Source organism: Balaenoptera musculus, chromosome 1, assembly GCF_009873245.2.
Source record: "Balaenoptera musculus isolate JJ_BM4_2016_0621 chromosome 1, mBalMus1.pri.v3, whole genome shotgun sequence".
NCBI lineage: Eukaryota > Metazoa > Chordata > Mammalia > Artiodactyla > Balaenopteridae > Balaenoptera > Balaenoptera musculus.
In genome coordinates, this window is record NC_045785.1 from 25,776,884 (window position 1) to 25,796,141 (window position 19,258).

Below are 19,258 nucleotides of genomic sequence, written 5' to 3' on the forward strand. Positions count from 1 at the left end.
GGTGTTAGGGAGTATTCTAATTTCATTCTTTTACATGTAGCTATCCAGTTTTCCCAGCACCACTTATTGAAGAGACTGTCTTTTCTCCATTGTATATCTTTGCCTCCTTTGTCATAGATTAGTTGACCATAGGTGCGTGGGTTTATCTCTGGGCTTTCTATCTTGTTCCGTTGATCTATGTTTCTGTTTTTGTGCCAGTACCATATTGTCTTGATTACTGTAGCTTTGTAGTATAGTCTGAAGTCAGGGAGTCTGATTCCTCCAGCTCCGTTTTTTTCCCTCAAGACTGCTTTGGCTATTCGGGGTCTTTTGTGTCTCCATACAAATTTTAAGATGATTTGTTCTAGTTCCGTAAAAAATGCCATTGGTAATTTGATAGGGATTGCATTGAATCTGTAGATTGCTTTGGGTAGTATAGTCATTTTCACAATATTGATTCTTCCAATCCAAGAACATGGTATATCTCTCCATCTGTTGGTATCATCTTTAATTTCTTTCATCAGTGTCTTATAGTTTTCTGCATACAGGTCTTTTGTCTCCCTAGGTAGGTTTATTCCTAGGTATTTTATTCTTTTTGTTGCAATGGTAAATGGGAGTGTTTCCATAATTTCTCTTTCAGATTTTTCATCACTAGTGTATAGGAATGCAAGAGATTTCTGTGCATTAATTTTGTATCCTGCAACTTTACCAAATTCATTGATTAGCTCTAGTAGTTTTCTGGTGGCATTTTTAGGATTCTCTATGTATAGTATCATGTCATCTGCAAACAGTGACAGTTTTACTTCTTCTTTTCCAATTTGTATTCCTTTTATTTCTTTTTCTTCTCTGATTGCTGTGGCTAGGACTTCCAAAACTATGTTGAATAATAGTGGTGAGAGTGGACATCCTTGTCTTGTTCCTGATCTTAGAGGAAATGCTTTCCGTTTTTCACCATTGAGAATGATGTTTGCTGTGGGTTTGTCGTATATGGCCTTTATTATGTTGAGGTAGGTTCCCTCTATGCCCACTTTCTGGAGAGTTTTTATCATAAATGGGTGTTGAATTTTGTCAAAAGCTTTTTCTGCATCTATTGAGATGATCATATGGTTTTTATTCTTCAATTTGTTAATATGGTGTATCACATTGATTGATTTGCATATATTGAAGAATCCTTGCATCCCTGGGATAAATCCCACTTGATCATGGTGTATGATCCTTTTAATGTGTTGTTGGATTCTGTTTGCTAGTATTTTGTTGAGGATTTTTGCATCTATATTCATCAGTGATATTGGCCTGTAATTTTCTTTTATTGTAGTATCTTTGTCTGGTTTTGGTATCAGGGTGATGATGGCCTCATAGAATGAGTTTGGGAGTGTTCCTTCCTCTGCAATTCTTTGGAAGAGTTTGAGAAGGATGGGTGTTAGCTCTTCTCTAAATGTTTGATAGAATTCACCTGTGAAGCCATCTGGTCCTGGACTTTTGTTGGTTGGAAGATTTTTAATCACAGTTTCAATTTCATTACTTGTGATTGGTCTGTTCATATTGTCTGTTTCTTCCTGGTTCAGTCTTGGAAGGTTATACCTTTCTGAGAATTTGTCCATTTCTTCCAGGTTGTCCATTTTATTGGCATAGAGTTGCTTGTAGTAGTCTCTTAGGATGCTTTGTATTTCTGCGGTGTCTGTTGTAACTTCTCCTTTTTCATTTCTGATTTTATTGATTTGAGTCCTCTCCCTCTTTTTCTTGATGAATCTGGCTAATGGCTGATCAATTTTGTTTATCTTCTCTAAGAACCAGCTTTGAGTTTTATTGATCTTTGCTATTGTTTTCTTTGTTTCTATTTCATTTATTTCTGCTCTGATCTTTATGATTTCTTTCCTTCTGCTAACTTTGGGTTTTGTTTATTCTTCTTTCTCTAGTTCCTTTAGGTGTAAGGTTAGATTGTTTACTTGAGATTTGTTTTGTTTCTTGAGGTAGGCTTGTATAGCTATAAACTTCCCTCTTAGAACTGCTTTTGCTGCATCCCATAGGTTTTGGGTCATCGTGTTTTCATTGTCATTTGTCTCCAGATATTTTTTGATTTCCTCTTTGATTTCTTCAGTGATCTCTTGGTTATTTAGTAACGTATTGTTTAGCCTCCATGTGTTTGTGCTTTTCACGTTTTTTTCCCTGTAATTCATTTCTGATCTCATAGCGTTGTGGTCAGAAAAGATGCTTGATATGATTTCAATTTTCTTAAATTTACTGAAGCTTGGTTTGTGACCCAAGATGTGATCTATCCTGGAGAATGTTCCGTGCGCACTTGAGAAGAAAGTGTAATCTGCTGTTTTTGGATGGAATGTCCTATAAATATCAATTAAATCTCTCTGGTCTATTGTGTCATTTAAAGCTTCTGTTTCCTTATTTATTTTCATTTTGGATGATCTGTCCATTGGTGTAAGTGAGGTGTTAAAGTCCCCCACTATTATTGTGTTACTGTCGATTTCCTCTTTTATAGCTGTTAGTAGTTGCCTTATGTATTGAGGTGCTCCTATGTTGGGTGCATATATATTTATAATTGTTATATCTTCTTCTTGGATTGATCCCTGGATCATTATGTAGTGTCCTTCCTTGTCTCTTGTAACATTCTTTATTTTAAAGTCTATTTTATCTGATACGAGTATAGCTACTCCAGCTTTCTTTTGATTTCCATTTGCATGGAATATCTTTTTCCATCCCCTCACTTTCAGTCTGTATGTGTCCCTAGGTCTGAAGTGGGTCTCTTGTAGACAGCATATATATGGGTCTTGTTTTTGTATCCATTCAGCAAGCCTGTGTCTTTTGGTTGGAGCATTTAATCCATTCACGTTTAAGGTAATTATCGACATGTATGTTCCTATGACCATTTTCTTAATTGTTTTGGGCTTGTTTTCGTAGGTCCTTTTCTTCTCTTGTGTTTCCCACTTAGAGAAGTTCCTTTAGCATTTGTTGTAGAGCTGGTTTGGTGGTGCTGAATTCTCTTAGCTTTTGCTGGTCTATAAAGCTTTTGATTTCTCCATCGAATCTAAATGAGATCCTTGCCGGGTAGAGTAATCTTGGTTGTAGGTTCTTCCCTTTCATCACTTTAAGTATATCATGCCACTCCCTTCTGGCTTGTAGAGTTTCTGCTGAGAAATCAGCTGTTAACCTTATGGGAGTTCCCTTGTATGTTATTTGTCGTTTTTCCCTTGCTGCTTTCAATAATTTTTCTTTGTCTTTAATTTTTGCCAATTTGATTACTATGTGTCTCAGCGTGTTTCTCCTTGGGTTTATCCTGCCTGGGACTCTCTGTGCTTCCTGGACTTGGGTGGCTATTTCCTTTCCCATGTTAGGGAAGTTTTCGACTATAATCTCTTCAAATATTTTCTCTGGTCCTTTCTCTCTCTCTTCTCCTTCTGGGGCCCCTATAATGCGAATGTTGTTGTGTTTAATGTTGTCCCAGAGGTCTCTTAGGCTGTCTTCATTTCTTTTCATTCTTTTTTCTTTCGTCTGTTCCGCAGCAGTGAATTCCACCATTCTGTCTTCCAGGTCACTTATCCGTTCTTCTGCCTCAGTTATTCTGCTATTGATTCCTTCTAGTGTAGTTTTCATTTCAGTTATTGTATTGGTCATCTCTGTTTGTTTGTTCTTTAATTCTTCTAGGTCTTTGTTAAACATTTCTTGCATCTTCTCGATCTTTGCCTCCATTCTTATTCCGAGGTCCTGTATCATCTTCACTATCATTGTTCTGAATTCTTTTTCTGGAAGGTTGCCTATCTCCACTTCATTTAGTTGTTTTTCTGGGGTTTTATCTTGTTCCTTCATCTGGTATATAGCCCTCTGCCTTTTCATCTTGTCTATCTTTCTGTGAATGTGGTTTTTGTTCCACAGGCTGCAGGATTGTAGTTTTTCTTGCTTCTGCTCCTAAATATCATTCTTAATGGTAAAATTTTAGCAGCATTTCCATTCAGCTGATGAAGCATGCTATCCCATTCACTATAGCAATAAAACCTATAAGCAACAGAAATAAATCTAACAAAAAACATGCAAGATCTTAAAGAAAATAAGGGAACATAACTGAAGAATATGAAAGAAGATCTAACTGAGTGGCAAATTATACCATATTCATGGATGATAAGGCTCAATATTATAAAGATGTGAGTTCTCCCATAAATTAATCTATAAATTCAATTCCAGAAAAAAAATCCCTATAGGATATTTTTTAAGTGAAACTTTATAAGCTTATCCTAATTTTTATATAGAAGAACAAAGAGACAATCAGAATTTTTAAAAATTATTTATTTTTTTATTTTGGCTGCACCAAGTCTTAGCTGCAGCACACAGGATCTTCGTTGCGGTGTGCGGGATCTTTAGTTGCAGCATGTGAACTCTTAGTTGTGGCATGCATGCGGCATCTAGTTCCCCAACCAGAGATCGAAGCTGGGCCCCCTGAATTGGGAGCATGGAGTCTTACCCACTGGACCACCAGGGAAGTCCCCAGAATTTTTTTTTTAATGTTATTTGAAGAAGACCTAGGTGGGGGAACTCATTTTAGAGATTTAGTAATTAAAGCTGTGACGTATTGGTGCAGAGAGATAGACAAATTAAACTGAACAGACAGCTCAGAAATAGATCCATGAATTTATGGAAACTAGATGTATAACAGAGGTAGCATTACAGATTAGTGGGGAAAGGATTTGCTGTTCAATAAGCACTGCCAGAAAGATTGATTATCTATATGAAAAAAAATTAGAATACCATATGCAAAATCAATAGTAGATTAAAGCCCAAAAAGTGAAAAACAGAACTTTAAAAAAATATCTTTATGTCCTTGAGATAGTGATTTCTTAAACAAGATAGAGAAAACACTTTAAGAGATTGATAAATTTGACTGTATTAAAACTGAAAGCTGCTTTTTAATGAAAACTACCTTTAATGGAGTTAAAAAGGTAAACCACAGATGAGAGAAGATATCTGCAAGGCATGTAACTGATAAAGGATTAGTATGTTGGATATATAAAGGATACCTATAAATCAATAAGAAAAAGATAACCCAGTTTTACAAATAAGAAAGGATATTGTGTAGATAGCATTATTGGCCCCAGTTCATTACCCGCTGCCAACATTCACACACTTTGTTGTATGACTTTGCAGTTCTTCTCACTAACAGACCAGAGGATATTTCTTCTCCCCTTGACTTTAGATTTGGCCATGTGATTTGCTTTGGTCTATTAGAATATGTGACAGTGTGGCAGTTACAAGCCTAAGCCTTATGAGACCTCATGTATTTCCACTTGGGCTTTTATACTTCAGCCATTGTCATGAGAGGAAATTGTCCGGGCTGGCCCACTACTCCCAGGAGGAAGATGTAAGACCGTATAATAACATAGCCACTTCAGACAAGCTGCCCCATCCAACCCAAAGGCACTAAGCTAAATAAATACTATTGTATAACATTGTTTTTGTGGTTAGTTGTTATTCAGTGTTACTTGACAACATTGTAATTAGCAAGGAAATTCACTTAATCATGGTCAACAAACATTAAAAGTTGTTCAGTCCATACAGATAAAAACAATAGCATACCATTGCATATCCATAAGATTGGCGAAATTTAAAAGTCTGATAATATTAAGTGTTGGCAAAAATTGAGAAGTAGAAATAGATATATACCATTAGTGGGAGTGCACACCTAAAAAGTAGGTGACATGCAACACCCTTTTTATTATTCTGCTGAATAAATTTTTTCTTTAGTAAATTTTAGGTTTTGAATTGGATCAAAATTGTGAGACCTGTTTCATCTTTTTCTTTCTTCCCTCATGTCCAGCTTTGTTGCTTTTGTTGTCATTGCTGGGTATACTTTGCAGGTCCTTTCTATCCTTCTCGTAAGTATAAATTTCTTCCTCCAAAAAGTCTCAAAGCAGAATTTTCAGGGTTAAGGACTTCCTCCACGGCATTTGTAGGGGTCTAGTGAGCCATCTGCTTTTAGGAGCGACTTTTAGGAGTGACGTGGTAATTGCTGTTACTCCACATGACTGACCACAAAAGGCCCATATATTGCACAGGATAGTAGGCTTTCTCCTGAGCGCTCTATACAATGCAGACCAATGCCTGGTTGACATACAGCCAATGGCCACAAGGTTAAGTCCAGGATCCTAGTGTCTGTTACGGTTCATGCTGGAGTGGAGACACACAATTCAATTTTAGGCACACATGTAGGTCTGGGCTCAAACACATGACCCAAACACATGACCCAAAGAAGGACCCTAGTTCCACACTCTTGTCCCTAAACACCAGTTATACACAATTCAAACTGAGTGCAGTTTCCAGCTTTGGTCAGTAAAATCTATGGCAGAGGCAGAGGCTCAGGATGGACCCAGCAAGTGCAGCATAAAACAACAGCTCAAAACACATTCTTCCCATCAGGTAACAAAACCTGTTAGCTAGCCAAAAACCAGAGAAGAAAGACTCCTAGATCGTGGTGCTCATTGTCTAGATTATTCTGCTGCCAGGATATAAGTGGCCCCACGGAGTGCAGATTAAAACCACTCAAGCCCAAATTTGGTTTGGATGTCAAGCCACACGTGCACCAAGAGGGTGTAAAAAGAGTTTTTACTCACATCATGTGACTTTCTGGGCAGAGCAGGGTAGCCCCCAAGCTGATCCAGAACCTGCTTGAATGCCTTGAGAGAGAGTGGAAAGGAGTGGCCTGGTTTTTATTGCAGTTAGGGGCTAGGGTTGGGAAAGAGAGCACACATGTGGGCCAGAGGATACATGGGTTTCCTTGTCAGTTGGCCTGGATGTGGGGCAGAAGGGAAAGGCAGAAGTGGGCTTGAAGCCTACAGCAGTCAGAATTTAAAATGGAGTCAAACTCTGCCGCAGTGCTGATATACCACCTTTTGTTTATTCATTCCCCAGGTGATGGGCATTTGGGTTGTTTCTACTTTTTGGCTATAATGAATAATGCTGTTCTGAAAGACTGTATACAGCTTGTTAAAAGGAAACGGACACCAGACTTGAAAATCCCCCAGCAGACAAAACCAGTTAGGCCACATAAGCAAAACTTAACATAGGTTATTTCTTGAAATGCCTCTGATAATCATAAACAAAACTTAAGTCATCTTCCTAAAATGGTGTTAGATAGTCACTTTTAACTAATCTCCTGCTGTCTGGAAAACATCATTGTAATAACTAATCATTGTAAAGGTTAGATACCTTCTCATTCTCACTTTGTAAACCATTCTGTAAGGACATGCCTCTGAGCTTCCTGACTCGTTCAGTTTGAAGTCTCCCTGGTTCACAGTCTGTTCTTCTGTATGCACAATAAACTCTTAAAATTTTAACTTGAAAAAAAAAAAAAAAAGTAGGTGACATGATTCTGGCCATTGAGTTGCAAGTGTCAGTCCCCTGGATGTGGCATCTGGAAGAACTATATTTTTTCCTGATAAAAAAGAAGATAAACCGGGCTGGTAATTGCCTTTTGTCTTTTTGTCTTCTTCCTGCCATTGAGTTGCAAGTGTCAGTCCCCTGGATGTGGCATCTGGAAGAACTATTTTTTTTTTCTGATAAAAAAGAAGATAGACTGGGCTGGTAATTGCCTTTTGTCTTTTTGTCTTCTTCCTGCCAGGAATATGGACATGAGACTGCAGATGGGGCACTCATCTTGCAGCATGAGGTGTTTTAATTTCATTACTTATATTTTTCGTATATTAAATTCATTTGATTCCTCTTCAAACCTACCTCTTCTTTTTTTTCCCTTTTCTTATGGATAATAATAATAAAAGGAGAATAGCTAAAATTTGTGAAGTACTTACTACATGCCAAACACTGTTTTGAGTGGTATATGTACATCAACTCATTCAATCCTCACAATAATCCTATGAAATAAGTGCTATTTTTGGTTCCACTTTACAGTTAAGGAAACAGCAATACAAAGGTTAAATACATTGCCCAGGTTCACACAGCTAGTTAAGTGATAGAGCTAGAATTCCAATCAAGCTACCTGGTTCTAGTGTCTGTGCTTATAACTATGTGCTAGTCTATATCACCTTTTATCTTTGATCATTTTAAACATACTTATTTAATAGCCTATTAGATTTTTGTACTATTTTTCTCAAATTCTTGAGGTTCTAATTCCCTGCTTGTTATGCCTGCTGATTCTTCTTTATAAAGAACAATTTCCTTGTGTCTTTTACTATTTTTGACTCATTCATTCAACAGCATTGATTGAGCAGCTATTGTTTGCTCAAGTGCCGTTCAAGGGGCTGGGAATATATAAGTAAACAAAACAGGCAAACTCTGCTCTCTTGGACCTTAAATTCTAGTAGGAGAAAACAAAGAGTAAACGAGTAAGGGGACAGAGAGTGGGAGGAGGTTCTTACATGGAATGGTAAAGGGGGCTTCCCTGGTGGTGCAGTGGTTAAGAATCCACCTGCCAATGCAGGGGACACGGGATTGAGCCCTGGTCTGGGAAGATCCCACATGCCACGGAGCAACTAAGCCCATGCACCACAACTACTGAGCCTGCGCTCTAGAGCCTGTGCTCCACAACAAGAGAAGCCACTGCAATAAGCCTGCGCACTGCAACGAAGAGTAGCCCCCTCTTCCCTCAACTAGAGAAAGCCTGCGCACATCAATGAAGACCCAACGCAGCCAAAAATTAACTAATTAATTAATTTAAAAAGAATGGTAAAGGAAAGCCTTTATTTAAATTAATTTATTTTAATTAATTTTTTTTAAAAAGAATGGTAAAGGGAGAAGAAATCTTCTCCCTTCATTCTTCACCTGGCTAATGGTAAAGGATAAGGTGACATTTGAGCAGAGACCTAGAAAATGTGAGAATGTGAGCTATGTGTATATCTGGAGGAAGCATTTCCAAGCAGAAGGCATAGCAAGTACAAGGCTGCATGACAGGAACATGCCTTGAATGTTTGGGAACAAGCAGAGGTCTTTGGAGCTGGATTGCAGTGTGTGAGGGGTAGAGCAAAGAGATGCGGGAAGAGAGGTACCAGGAGGGGCAGGATGCAGATGGTGTAGGTCATGAGAAGAACTTTGGGGTTGGGTGGGGAACCTTTCTTTGGAGGGTTTTGTGCAGAGAGGTAACATGATTTCACTCGTGTTTCAGAAGCGTCACCATGGCTGCTGTATTCAGACTAGACTGAAGTTGCAAGGAGACTAATTAGGAGGCTGTTGATAATAGGTGATGGAGTGAAGTGGTAACAGCAGTAGCACAGAAGTGGTAGGATTTTGGATTTGTTTTGAAGGTAAAGCTGGCAACACACAGTCAAAGATGACTCTTCATGTTTTTGGTCTAAATAAGTGGAATGGAGTTACCATTTCCTGAGACGGATAAGACTGTAGGAAAGGCAGGTTTAAGATGAGGATGAATTAAGAGTGGTTTGGGATCTGTTGAGCTCAGGATGCCTATTAAACATCTAAGTGGAGATGCAGATAAACAGATAATTTGAGCCTGAGGTTCAGGGAAGAGGTCAGGGGCTAGATATGTAAAATGGTATTTAAAGCTATGAGACTGGATGGGCTCACCTAGGGAATGATATAAGTAGAGGAGAGGTCTGAGCCCTGAGGCCTGGGACATTCCAGCTGTAGGGGAGAAGAAATTTTCCTTGACCTTCTTCTGGGCTGTGTCTGAAAATCAAACTAACAGATTAGCAGGAGAAATGCATACAAATTTACTCAATATAAATTTTACATGACACAGAAGACTTCATAAAGAAATGAAGGCCCAAAGAGACAGACCTGAGTATTTTTATGCTAGGCTTGGTGAAGAGTGGAGAGTCGTGGAAGAATGTGGTAGAATAAGGAGTAAGAGGTAAGGTTAGAAAACTGGGGCACACCCAGCAAAGCCTGTTTGTTCAGAGTCTTCTCAGCGTCCCTTTGTCTTCTGAGATAAGGAGGCTCCTTTCCTCTGGGTGTAGGGTGGACACCTCTCACCTGAGGGTTTTGTGATCTGTTGCAGCGGAAAAGGGAGGGGGTGTCAGAGTGACCTTCCTGCTTCTGCTGTTTACTCAGACTCCTTCCGTTCAAAATATTCAATATGCCAAGGTGCCATCTTGGGGGGTAGCATGTCCTGAATCCCAAAGCACTTAGAGCTTAGACAAGGAAGAGCCAGGAGAGGAGACTGAGGAGTGAGCAATAGGAGAAGAACCATGAAGGAGTGGTGTCCTGGCAGCCAAGTAAGTGCAACAAGTGTTTCAGGATGAAAAGAGTGATCCACTGTGTCAGTAAAATGAGGACAAAGAAGTGACCATTGGATTTGACAACATGCAGGTTACTAATGATCTTTCAAAAAATGGGTTTTGATGGATGGGGATGGAAACCTGATTAGAATGGGAGAAGTGAAGATAGCAAATGAAAAAACCAAGACAAAAAACTCTTTCAATGAACTCTGTGTAAAGGGAGCAGAGAAATGGAGTAGTAGCCAGAAATAGATGTGAAATCAAGGGGAGTTTTTACGATAGGCCATATTAGACATCATGGTGGTACAATATTGGAAATGATCCACTCTGTACAGAGACGGGAATGACTGAGTTCAGTTGAAGCAGAGCTTATGTCCCACCTGGCCTGGGTTCTGAGAGCTTCCCTCCTGAGCAGTTTGGCATTTGCTTCTGCAAGGTGTCCCCACAGACACCACCAGCCCAGGACTAATTCTCATGTTAATTTTTCAGTTTGAGGTTTCCCACACCAAGCAGGTAAAATAAATTTGGACTCCAGAACCTCACAAAGCACAACCTTGGGTTTGATATCTCACCTAGGGATTTTTTTCTTCCCAACCAAGGCCCTGCAAAGACAAACTTTCTTTGCCTTTTCCCTGGACTTCGGGGCAAAGTTTACTAGTCCTTTTTCATTACGGTTGAATCCTTAGAGAGTTCCAATTTCTGTTACTGATGGAAACCGGAGCCCATGTTGCTGCCCCAGCAGCTCAGCCATACGTGTTTAAAGCTTTGGCTATATTTTAACCAGCATCTCTAGAGATTTGTGACAGCAAAGTTCCAGCACTTTCTAGACCACCATTTTGCTGGAATCAGAAATCTTCTCCCTTCATTCTTCACCTGGCTAATTCCTAGTCGCCTTTGAGGTCTCAGCTTAAATGTGACTTCTTGGAGAGGTATTCCCTAACCCTCTCCATCCCAATCTAAACTAGTTCACCTTTTTATACTAAGAGCACGCTCCTTCTGTCTTAGCACTTAACTTGTCATTTATAACTTCATATGAGTATTTGTTTCAAGCTGGTACCCATCTAGATTAAAAACTACATGGAGGCAAGAATCAAGCCTGTTTAGTTCACCATATATAGCAGAAGGCCTGATTTATATAAGATGCTCAATCAGGTTCGGTGACTGAACAAATAATTGTCTAAAAATCTAGTAACTAACTAAGAGTAGAGGCTTACATGATATCCTGAAACCCATTATCTTCTGTGTCTTGGAGACGATATTCTCTAAGGAGAAAGTGTTTTTAATGGAAAAAGGACAGAGGTTTCTGACTGTCATTTTACTTGACTCAGAGAAGCAGTGTTACTCCGATTTTGGTAACCACTGTGTCTTTTCCTCTTTAGAATGGAGATCTCCTCTCATCAGTCTCACCTCCTGCAACAACTGAATGAGCAGCGCAGGCAGGATGTATTTTGTGACTGCAGTATTCTGGTTGAAGGAAAGGTCTTTAAAGCCCATCGAAATGTATTATTTGCTAGTAGCGGCTACTTTAAAATGCTTCTTTCCCAGAACTCCAAGGAGACAAGTCAGCCAACCACAGCGACATTTCAGGCTTTCTCCCCTGACACTTTTACAGTTATCCTGGACTTTGTCTATTCCGGCAAGCTCTCTCTCACAGGTCAGAATGTCATAGAAGTGATGTCCGCTGCTAGCTTCCTTCAGATGACTGATGTCATTAGTGTATGTAAGACCTTTATTAAATCTTCATTAGACATTAGTGAAAAAGAAAAGGATCGCTATTTCAGCCTTTCGGATAAAAATGCCAGCTGTGATGGTATAGAACGCTCCTCTTTTTATAGCGGCGGCTGGCAAGATGAAAGCAGTTCTCCACATTCTCACCTAAGCCCAGATCAAGGAACAGGTATAAGTGGGAAATCTTGGAGTAAATATAATTACCATCCAGCCTCCCAAAGGAATACTCAACAGCCTCTGGCCAAGCATGAACAAAGGAAAGATTCCATTAAAAAATCCAAACATTTGAGGTTGTCACAGCCTTCTGAAATGGCTCATTATAAGTCAAGCAAACGAGAAGCACGAACATCTGATTCTTCCAGCCACATTTCGCAATCTGAAGAACAGGCACAAATGGATGCGGAAATGGACTCTACTCCTGTTGGCTATCAGTATGGTCAAGGATCTGATGTCACATCAAGAAGTTTTCCAGGTACCCAGAAAGAGAATCAGTCCCCTCAATCAGGTTCCAAGACTCTGATGTAAATCAATCCTATCTCAACATGCCCTTACTTTTAGGTGTTACGGGCAGTTGAAACAAGTGATTTTTTTTAAGTCATACTTCTCTAATGAAATCTATGCATAAAACACAAATTTTAAAAATTATAATCCTGGATAAATTTAATGAAGTCAAAACAATAGAGTTCTGAGGGTCAGAAACCCATGAATTTCCAAACCTGCTTATCTGTGGGCAATTAGATTACTGTTAAATGTTTAAAGCTCTTTTGTAAAATGGTTCAATCTTTAAGACACATATTTTCACTTTATTTTTTAAAATTTTATATTGGAGTATAGTTGATTAACAATGTTGTGTTAGTTTCAGGTGTACAGCAAAGTGATTCAGTTATACATCATATTTTCACTTTAAATAGTTTACTTTTTTTTCTGAGTATTCACTCAGGAGCAGTATTTTTATACAGAAAAGTTAAATAGAGCAACCATACATACTGGTAAAGGTTCACAGACCCAGTATCGAAAAGAAATTAAACTAAATCTGATTTTATTAAGATATAAATACATAATTTTTAAAAACTTAACTAATACAACATATAATATTGATACTGTATCTCTGCAACACCATGAGGCATCTCATTTTTATGACAGTAGTAAAATGCAGAGATATTATTGGAGGCTGATAGTTTCAAAGTAGAGAACAGGGATTAGAAATGTATATCATCCAGTTCCCCCCACCAATTAATCAGTTAGCAAATTTGCTTAATAGTTTACATGTGAATTTAAAGGAAAATTATGATAAAATTAAACTCTTGCAGAGTATAAGATTTAGATGACAATTATATTCCAATAAAGATGTTGACAAAAAAAGATTTAGATGATATATTTAAATTTTTTTATTTTAGAAAAATTCCAAATATATATAAAAGTAAAGAGAGTAGTCTAATTAACCCCCATGCACCCGTTACCCAGTCCCACTCATGACCAGTCTTGTTTCATCTGTACCTCTGCCTCCGACCACTCCCATTTTTAAGCAAATCTCAGACATCATATGTTTTCATGTGTAAATATTTCAGAATGTGTCCCTAAAATATAGTCTTAGAAAAAAAACTACAATACCATTATTATCATACCTAAACAAAATTAACAAGTCCTTAATATTACTAAAAGCCAATCAATATTCACATTTCCCTGGTTGTCATGTAAATTTTAGAAAATAATTTGGTTATAGATAACATTTAAAAATAATAGGCAACCTGATTGATTTTTACTAATCACATTTTCCTGTAGGATACTAACATGAAAATACATGAAACTGTATCATATTATAGAGCTTTCTGAAAATGCTGAGGCGCTCTACCATTGACCAAGGCAGACAGAAATAACAGAGCAAAAATGGGAAATCTTTGTTGCATTTTAAAACAGCAACAAAGTTATCCTTTCTTGGGCTTTGCACTTTTGTAACTCTAGGTTATTTAAATCTAACTTCAATAATGAACAGCTGAACTTAACTGCTGTTAAATTGAGAAGGTTTGCCTCCAACCACAACTAACATTTTGAATCTGTGTGAGTTTTAAAACAAACGATTAAAGATCCTTGACACTTTTTACCTTTAAAAGAAAAGCAGTACAGCTGTATGAAAAGTAAGAGCAAGGGGATTCAGACATCTGGTGTGTGTGCTTGGCTGCGGAGCCAATGGGGCGATGCTCCCATCTGTGGGATTATGACTGAATGCCTGTGAGTCAGAATCCTGCCCAGGTGGAACGATTAAAACATTTTTTTTAAAGAAAAGTAAGAGCTGGGGGATAAACCCATGTAAATAAAACAAGTTACTTGAAAGCGTAAAGACCCTGGATTGTGTCTGTAGTTTTAAAATCTAGTACTACTGCTTTACTTAAATCTAGTGACTTTATGCCATTAAATAAAAAGATGAGTGGGAGTCTAAATCTACCCAGACTTTGTAAATATATCAAATCCTGAAGTTACGGTTCTATACTTAGGATTACACTGACAATCTAGTCTTTATAAAATTTCTTCCTTCTCCTTGTTGCCTACCTTTCCGAGATTGGACTCGGCAGCCTCTTTTGGATTCTTGATGTTATCAGAACGGCGATTATGAACTTTCCAGTGACTTAATCAAACTGTCTCTTGACAGATGACCTGCCCAGGATGAGGTTCAAGTGCCCGTACTGCACACATGTGGTAAAGCGGAAGGCAGACCTCAAGCGCCACCTTCGTTGTCACACAGGAGAAAGGCCCTATCCCTGTCAAGCTTGTGGGAAAAGATTTAGCCGGCTAGACCATCTAAGTAGCCATTTTCGAACAGTATGTATATGATTTTTCATCATTTTACTTCTTAGGAAATACATGCATTTATCTGCTTTAGGATAATCTAGTTCACTGAGGAAAATCTTTTCACACAACTCTGCAATATTAAACAATTTTTCCAATTTAATGTTTTTACTTTGCACATAATGCATAATTTTATGTATTTTTAAAATTTATTTGTTTTTTTATTTTTGGTTGTGTTGGGTCTTTTGTTGCTGCACGTGGGCTTTCTCTAGTTGCGGCGAGCGGGGCCTACTCTTCTTTGCAGTGCACGCTTCTCATCGTCGTGGCTTCTCTTGTTGCGGAGCACGGGCTCTAGGTGCACGGGCTTCAGTAGTTGTGACACATGGGCTCACTAGTTGTGGCTCACGGGCTCTAGAGCGCAGGCTCAGTAGTTGTGGTGCACGGGCTTAGTTGCTCCACAGCATGTGGGATCTTCCCAGGCCAGGGCTCGAACCCGTGTCCCTTGCATTGGCAGGCAGATTCTTAACCACTGCGCCACCAGGGAAGCCCTATATTTTTTAAAATAGGTTTGTTTTTCTCCTCTGAAACCTTGAAGTAAGAGATATTCTTTTGAATATCCATTTCAATTCACTTAATATCTATTGTTTTTATATCCTGTTTTTTTCAGAGCCAAAGACAATGTAAACTTTAAAAATGTTTAAAACTTTTTAAATGTCTATGTCAGAATCACCACTTCAGATATTCAGCATCTGCTAGTGATTCTTGAATCCTTATCTGGTAGGTTGTCAGTCTAGTTTCTGCTGTCTGCCCTCTCTCCACTACAGCCTCTTTCTAGTGTCTCTCCAGTTTCTCTGGTCTCCTCAAGGAACGGAGTGAGGTGGGCAATAGAGCGACTGTCAATCAGGGACTGGACTATCAGCAGTCAGAAAAATCTCAGGGAATTTTCTGTTCAGTGCTCTGGTGGTTTAATAAGGTAGTGACGGGACTTCCCTGGTGGCACAGTGGTTAAGAATCCGCCTGCCAATGCAGGGGACACGGGTTCAAGCCCTGGTCTGGGAAGATCCCACATGCCATGCTGCGGAGCAACTGGGCCCATGAGCCACAACTACTGAGCCTGCACTCTGGAGCCCGCAAGCCACAACTACTGAAGCCCGCGGGCCTAGAGCCCGTGCTCCGCAACAAGAGAAGCCACCGCAATGAAAAGCCCGTGCACCGCAACGAAGAGTAGCCCCTGCTCGCCACAACTAGAGAAAGCCCGCACACAGCAACAAAAACCCAACACAGCCAAAAATAAGTAAATAAATTTTTAAAAATAAAAATAAATAATGTAGTGACATTGGAATTATTCTGCTGTTCATCTTGCAGCAAAAATTTTTTCCAAAATTGATCTTCTATTACCCATACTTTTATTCCATTTATACGAGCTCCTTTTAATTTGGAAGGGTATTGGTCACTTGATGCATTGCTTTCTAGGTATTCATCCAACAAATATATATTGAGTACCTACTATGTGCCAGACCCTTTTCTAAGAGCTAGGTATACGGCAGTGAGCAAAACAAACTCTCTGCCTTCATTAATCTCTGAAGCTAGATTTTTAAAAATTAAAATAACCTTTTATTATTACAAAAGCAATAAGTATACATTATAAAAACTAAGAAAATAGATAGATGTAAGAATAAGAAAATAAAAATACCGTATTTTTACCACCCAGATATTACCATTCTTAACACTTTATCATGTGCATTTATGTTTTTTTAACCAAAATGATATCATACTGTACATGCTATTTTGTAACCTGCTTTCTTTTTTTTTTTTTTTAGATTTATTTATTTTATTCATTTATTTTTGGCTGCATTGGGTCTTCGTTGGTGCACGTGGGCTTTCTCTTGTTTCGGCGAGCGGGGGCTACTCTTCCTTGCGGTGCGCAGGCTTCTCATTGCGGTGGCTTCTCTTGTTGCAGAGCACGGGCTCTAGGCGTGCGGGCTTCAGTAGTTGTGGCACACGGGCTCAGTAGTTGTGGCTCATGAGCTCTAGAGTGCAGGATCAGTAGCTATGGCGCACGGGCTCAGTTGCTCCACGGTATGTGGGATCTTCCCGGACCAGGGCTCGAACCCATGTCCCCTGCATTAGCAGGCGGATTCTTAACCACTGCGCCACCAGGGAAGTCCCTGTAACCTGCTTTCTTTAGTGAATAATCTGTACCTTTCCATCTCAATAAAATTTTATGTGTTACACAGTTCAAATTTACCTATAGTTTCCTAAAATACCACTTATAGCTGGTGTGTCCAAACCAGAATCCAATCCAGAACTCATCTCATTGTTAGGTCCCTTAAATATGTTTTTGAGCTAGCATAGTTCCCTACCCACCCCTGCTGCCCCTCCAGCCTTTTTAAAAATAACATTGACTTACTGAAGATATTGAGCCAATTGTTTTACAAAATATCCTACCTCTGGATTTCTCTGCTTGCTTCTACATGGTGTCATTTTTAGCTTGTTCTTCTATCCCCCCCTGCATTTTCTGAAAACTAGAAGTTTTATCTAAAGGCTTAATGGATTCAAGTTAAATACTTCCATCAAGGACAAAATTGTATGTTTCATATTGTGTCACATTAGGAGACACATCATATCTGGTGGACCCATCATTCATGTTGTTACAACTGATCACTGGATTAGGGTGATGATACTATGATCCCACCATTGCATTGTAATTAGAAAGGAATCTCTGTGTAACTATTTTGGTATTATATGACTATCCATTTCCCCATGAACTATTCATTTAATAGTATTAATACCAATTGGTAATCTCTGTCCAAATTATTAATATTACTTGGAGTTGTGGAATGATTTACTAATATTATCCTTCCTTCTATATTATTAGCTGGAATTCTATAAAGTAAAGCTTTCCTTCATCACCTGGGGCTATTTGGTTACTTTGAAATAGGGTTCTTACAGGAGAAGCAAGATAAATGTTTAATTATTTCTCTTTAACTACCAATTTTCAAAGTAAAGAGTGATTTAAGAGTAGCCTCAAATGGTATATGAGTTTTTTCTGGCTTTGTTTTTTTAAATAGCATATGTTCTCTTGAATTTTCATTGGTTCATTGTGTTTGGATCCATAACAATTATTATTTTTTTGATACTCAAAATTTCAAATTTGTGCAGTGGGGACCCTTGAAGCTGGCTCTTGTGTCCTTTTGTCACAACTCCATTAAATTTTCAGTGTCCTTGTTCTCTGGTTCCCTAGGCTCATCTTGTACTTCCGCTGCCACAAAACTGGAATCAGCCATTTCTCAAAGGAGCTTTGGTACCTCTTAGTGGGGAATGAAATTAGAAACCAAAATTTGGACACCCAGGGTGCTCATTGTCATTAGGGCATCCTTTTTAGATTGTTTCTGAGCTAGAAGGTATATATTTTTAAAATAATGAGTTCATGATGATATTTTCCGTTTTAACATTACAGTGTTTCACTTAATTTCTTTGTCTTCATAATTGTATTGGATTTGGAGGGGGATGAACATGAATCTGTGTCAGAACTTTGTAATGAAAACAATGCCACATATGATAACCATAATACTGATTCTATCTCAGGAGAAATAAAGGTACACTCAAATTATGTACTTTCAACATTTACTGATTAATATGTCAGTGGTTAAGCAGAAGATAATAACTGTACTGAGTGGTAGTCCCATATATTTTCTTAGATATTTTACCAGACTGCTTTAGTTTTCTTGGGTTTTTTGACTATTTGTGTTTGGTGGCCCACTTTCATACCATTCTGACATTATCTAAATGAATATGCCATAAACATTAATTCAGCATATGTAGTTAATTATATGTAATAATTTTTAGATTAGAATCTATAATCTATCGCTCTGACAGCTATTGAACAAAGTTACTAACTATAATATACAATTATTCATCAATTACAACTTCTTCCCAAAGCATTTCACACATATTAACTCATTTGGTCCACACAACCTGAGTTGTATCCCTATTAGTAATAACGGAGCAGTTAGGAATAATAATAGACTGATATGTAGCAGAACCACCATGTGGTTGTTTATAACCAGTGTCCATTCTCATAGTCAGGCTTCTATTCTGTTTGGGTGGTGCCCATACCTTACCAGTTGTTAAATATTTTGACAGTCACCCTGGAAGCAGGTTTATAATGTTTTAAGTTACTTGCTTCAAGATAACATGGTTAGTAAATGACAAGATTAGTAAATGACAAAAGCAGGACTAGAACCCAAGCTTTCCAATTCCTAGTCCAGTCTCCTTTCTACTAGATCTTTCATTAATAAAAGTGGCAATAATCCTTATATTGAAAAATATTTTTTGATAAATTTAAATTTGGGACAATATTTTTTCTTTCTCTAGCGAAATAACAAAATATTAGTATTCAAATGAAATGAGTTTTTTCCCCTGAATTAAGATATGTAAAGTTGGGCTTCCCTGGTGGCGCAGTGGTTGAGAATCTGCCTGCCAATGCAGGGGACACGGGTTCAAGCCCTGGTCTGGGAAGATCCCACATGCCACGGAGCAACTGGGCCCGTGGGCCACAATTACTGAGCCTGCGCGTC

The 19,258-nt window shown here is 38.4% G+C and overlaps 2 protein-coding genes across 4 annotated transcripts in view; one reads left to right on the plus strand and one right to left on the minus strand.

Moving 5' to 3' along the window:
- ZBTB8A (zinc finger and BTB domain containing 8A) overlaps positions 1-19,258 on the plus strand; it is a 64,813-nt gene that overhangs the window by 35,842 nt on the left and 9,713 nt on the right. For both annotated transcript variants that reach the window (XM_036842951.1, XM_036842941.1), the window contains 2 exons: positions 11,546-12,366; positions 14,542-14,711. In XM_036842951.1, coding sequence (XP_036698846.1) covers positions 11,547-12,366; positions 14,542-14,711 — 990 coding nt within the window. In that variant the 5' untranslated portion in view covers position 11,546. The remainder of the gene's footprint in view (positions 1-11,545; positions 12,367-14,541; positions 14,712-19,258) is intronic.
- ZBTB8OS (zinc finger and BTB domain containing 8 opposite strand) overlaps positions 1-19,258 on the minus strand; it is an 80,984-nt gene that overhangs the window by 32,335 nt on the left and 29,391 nt on the right. The gene's annotated exons all lie outside the window — the stretch shown is intronic.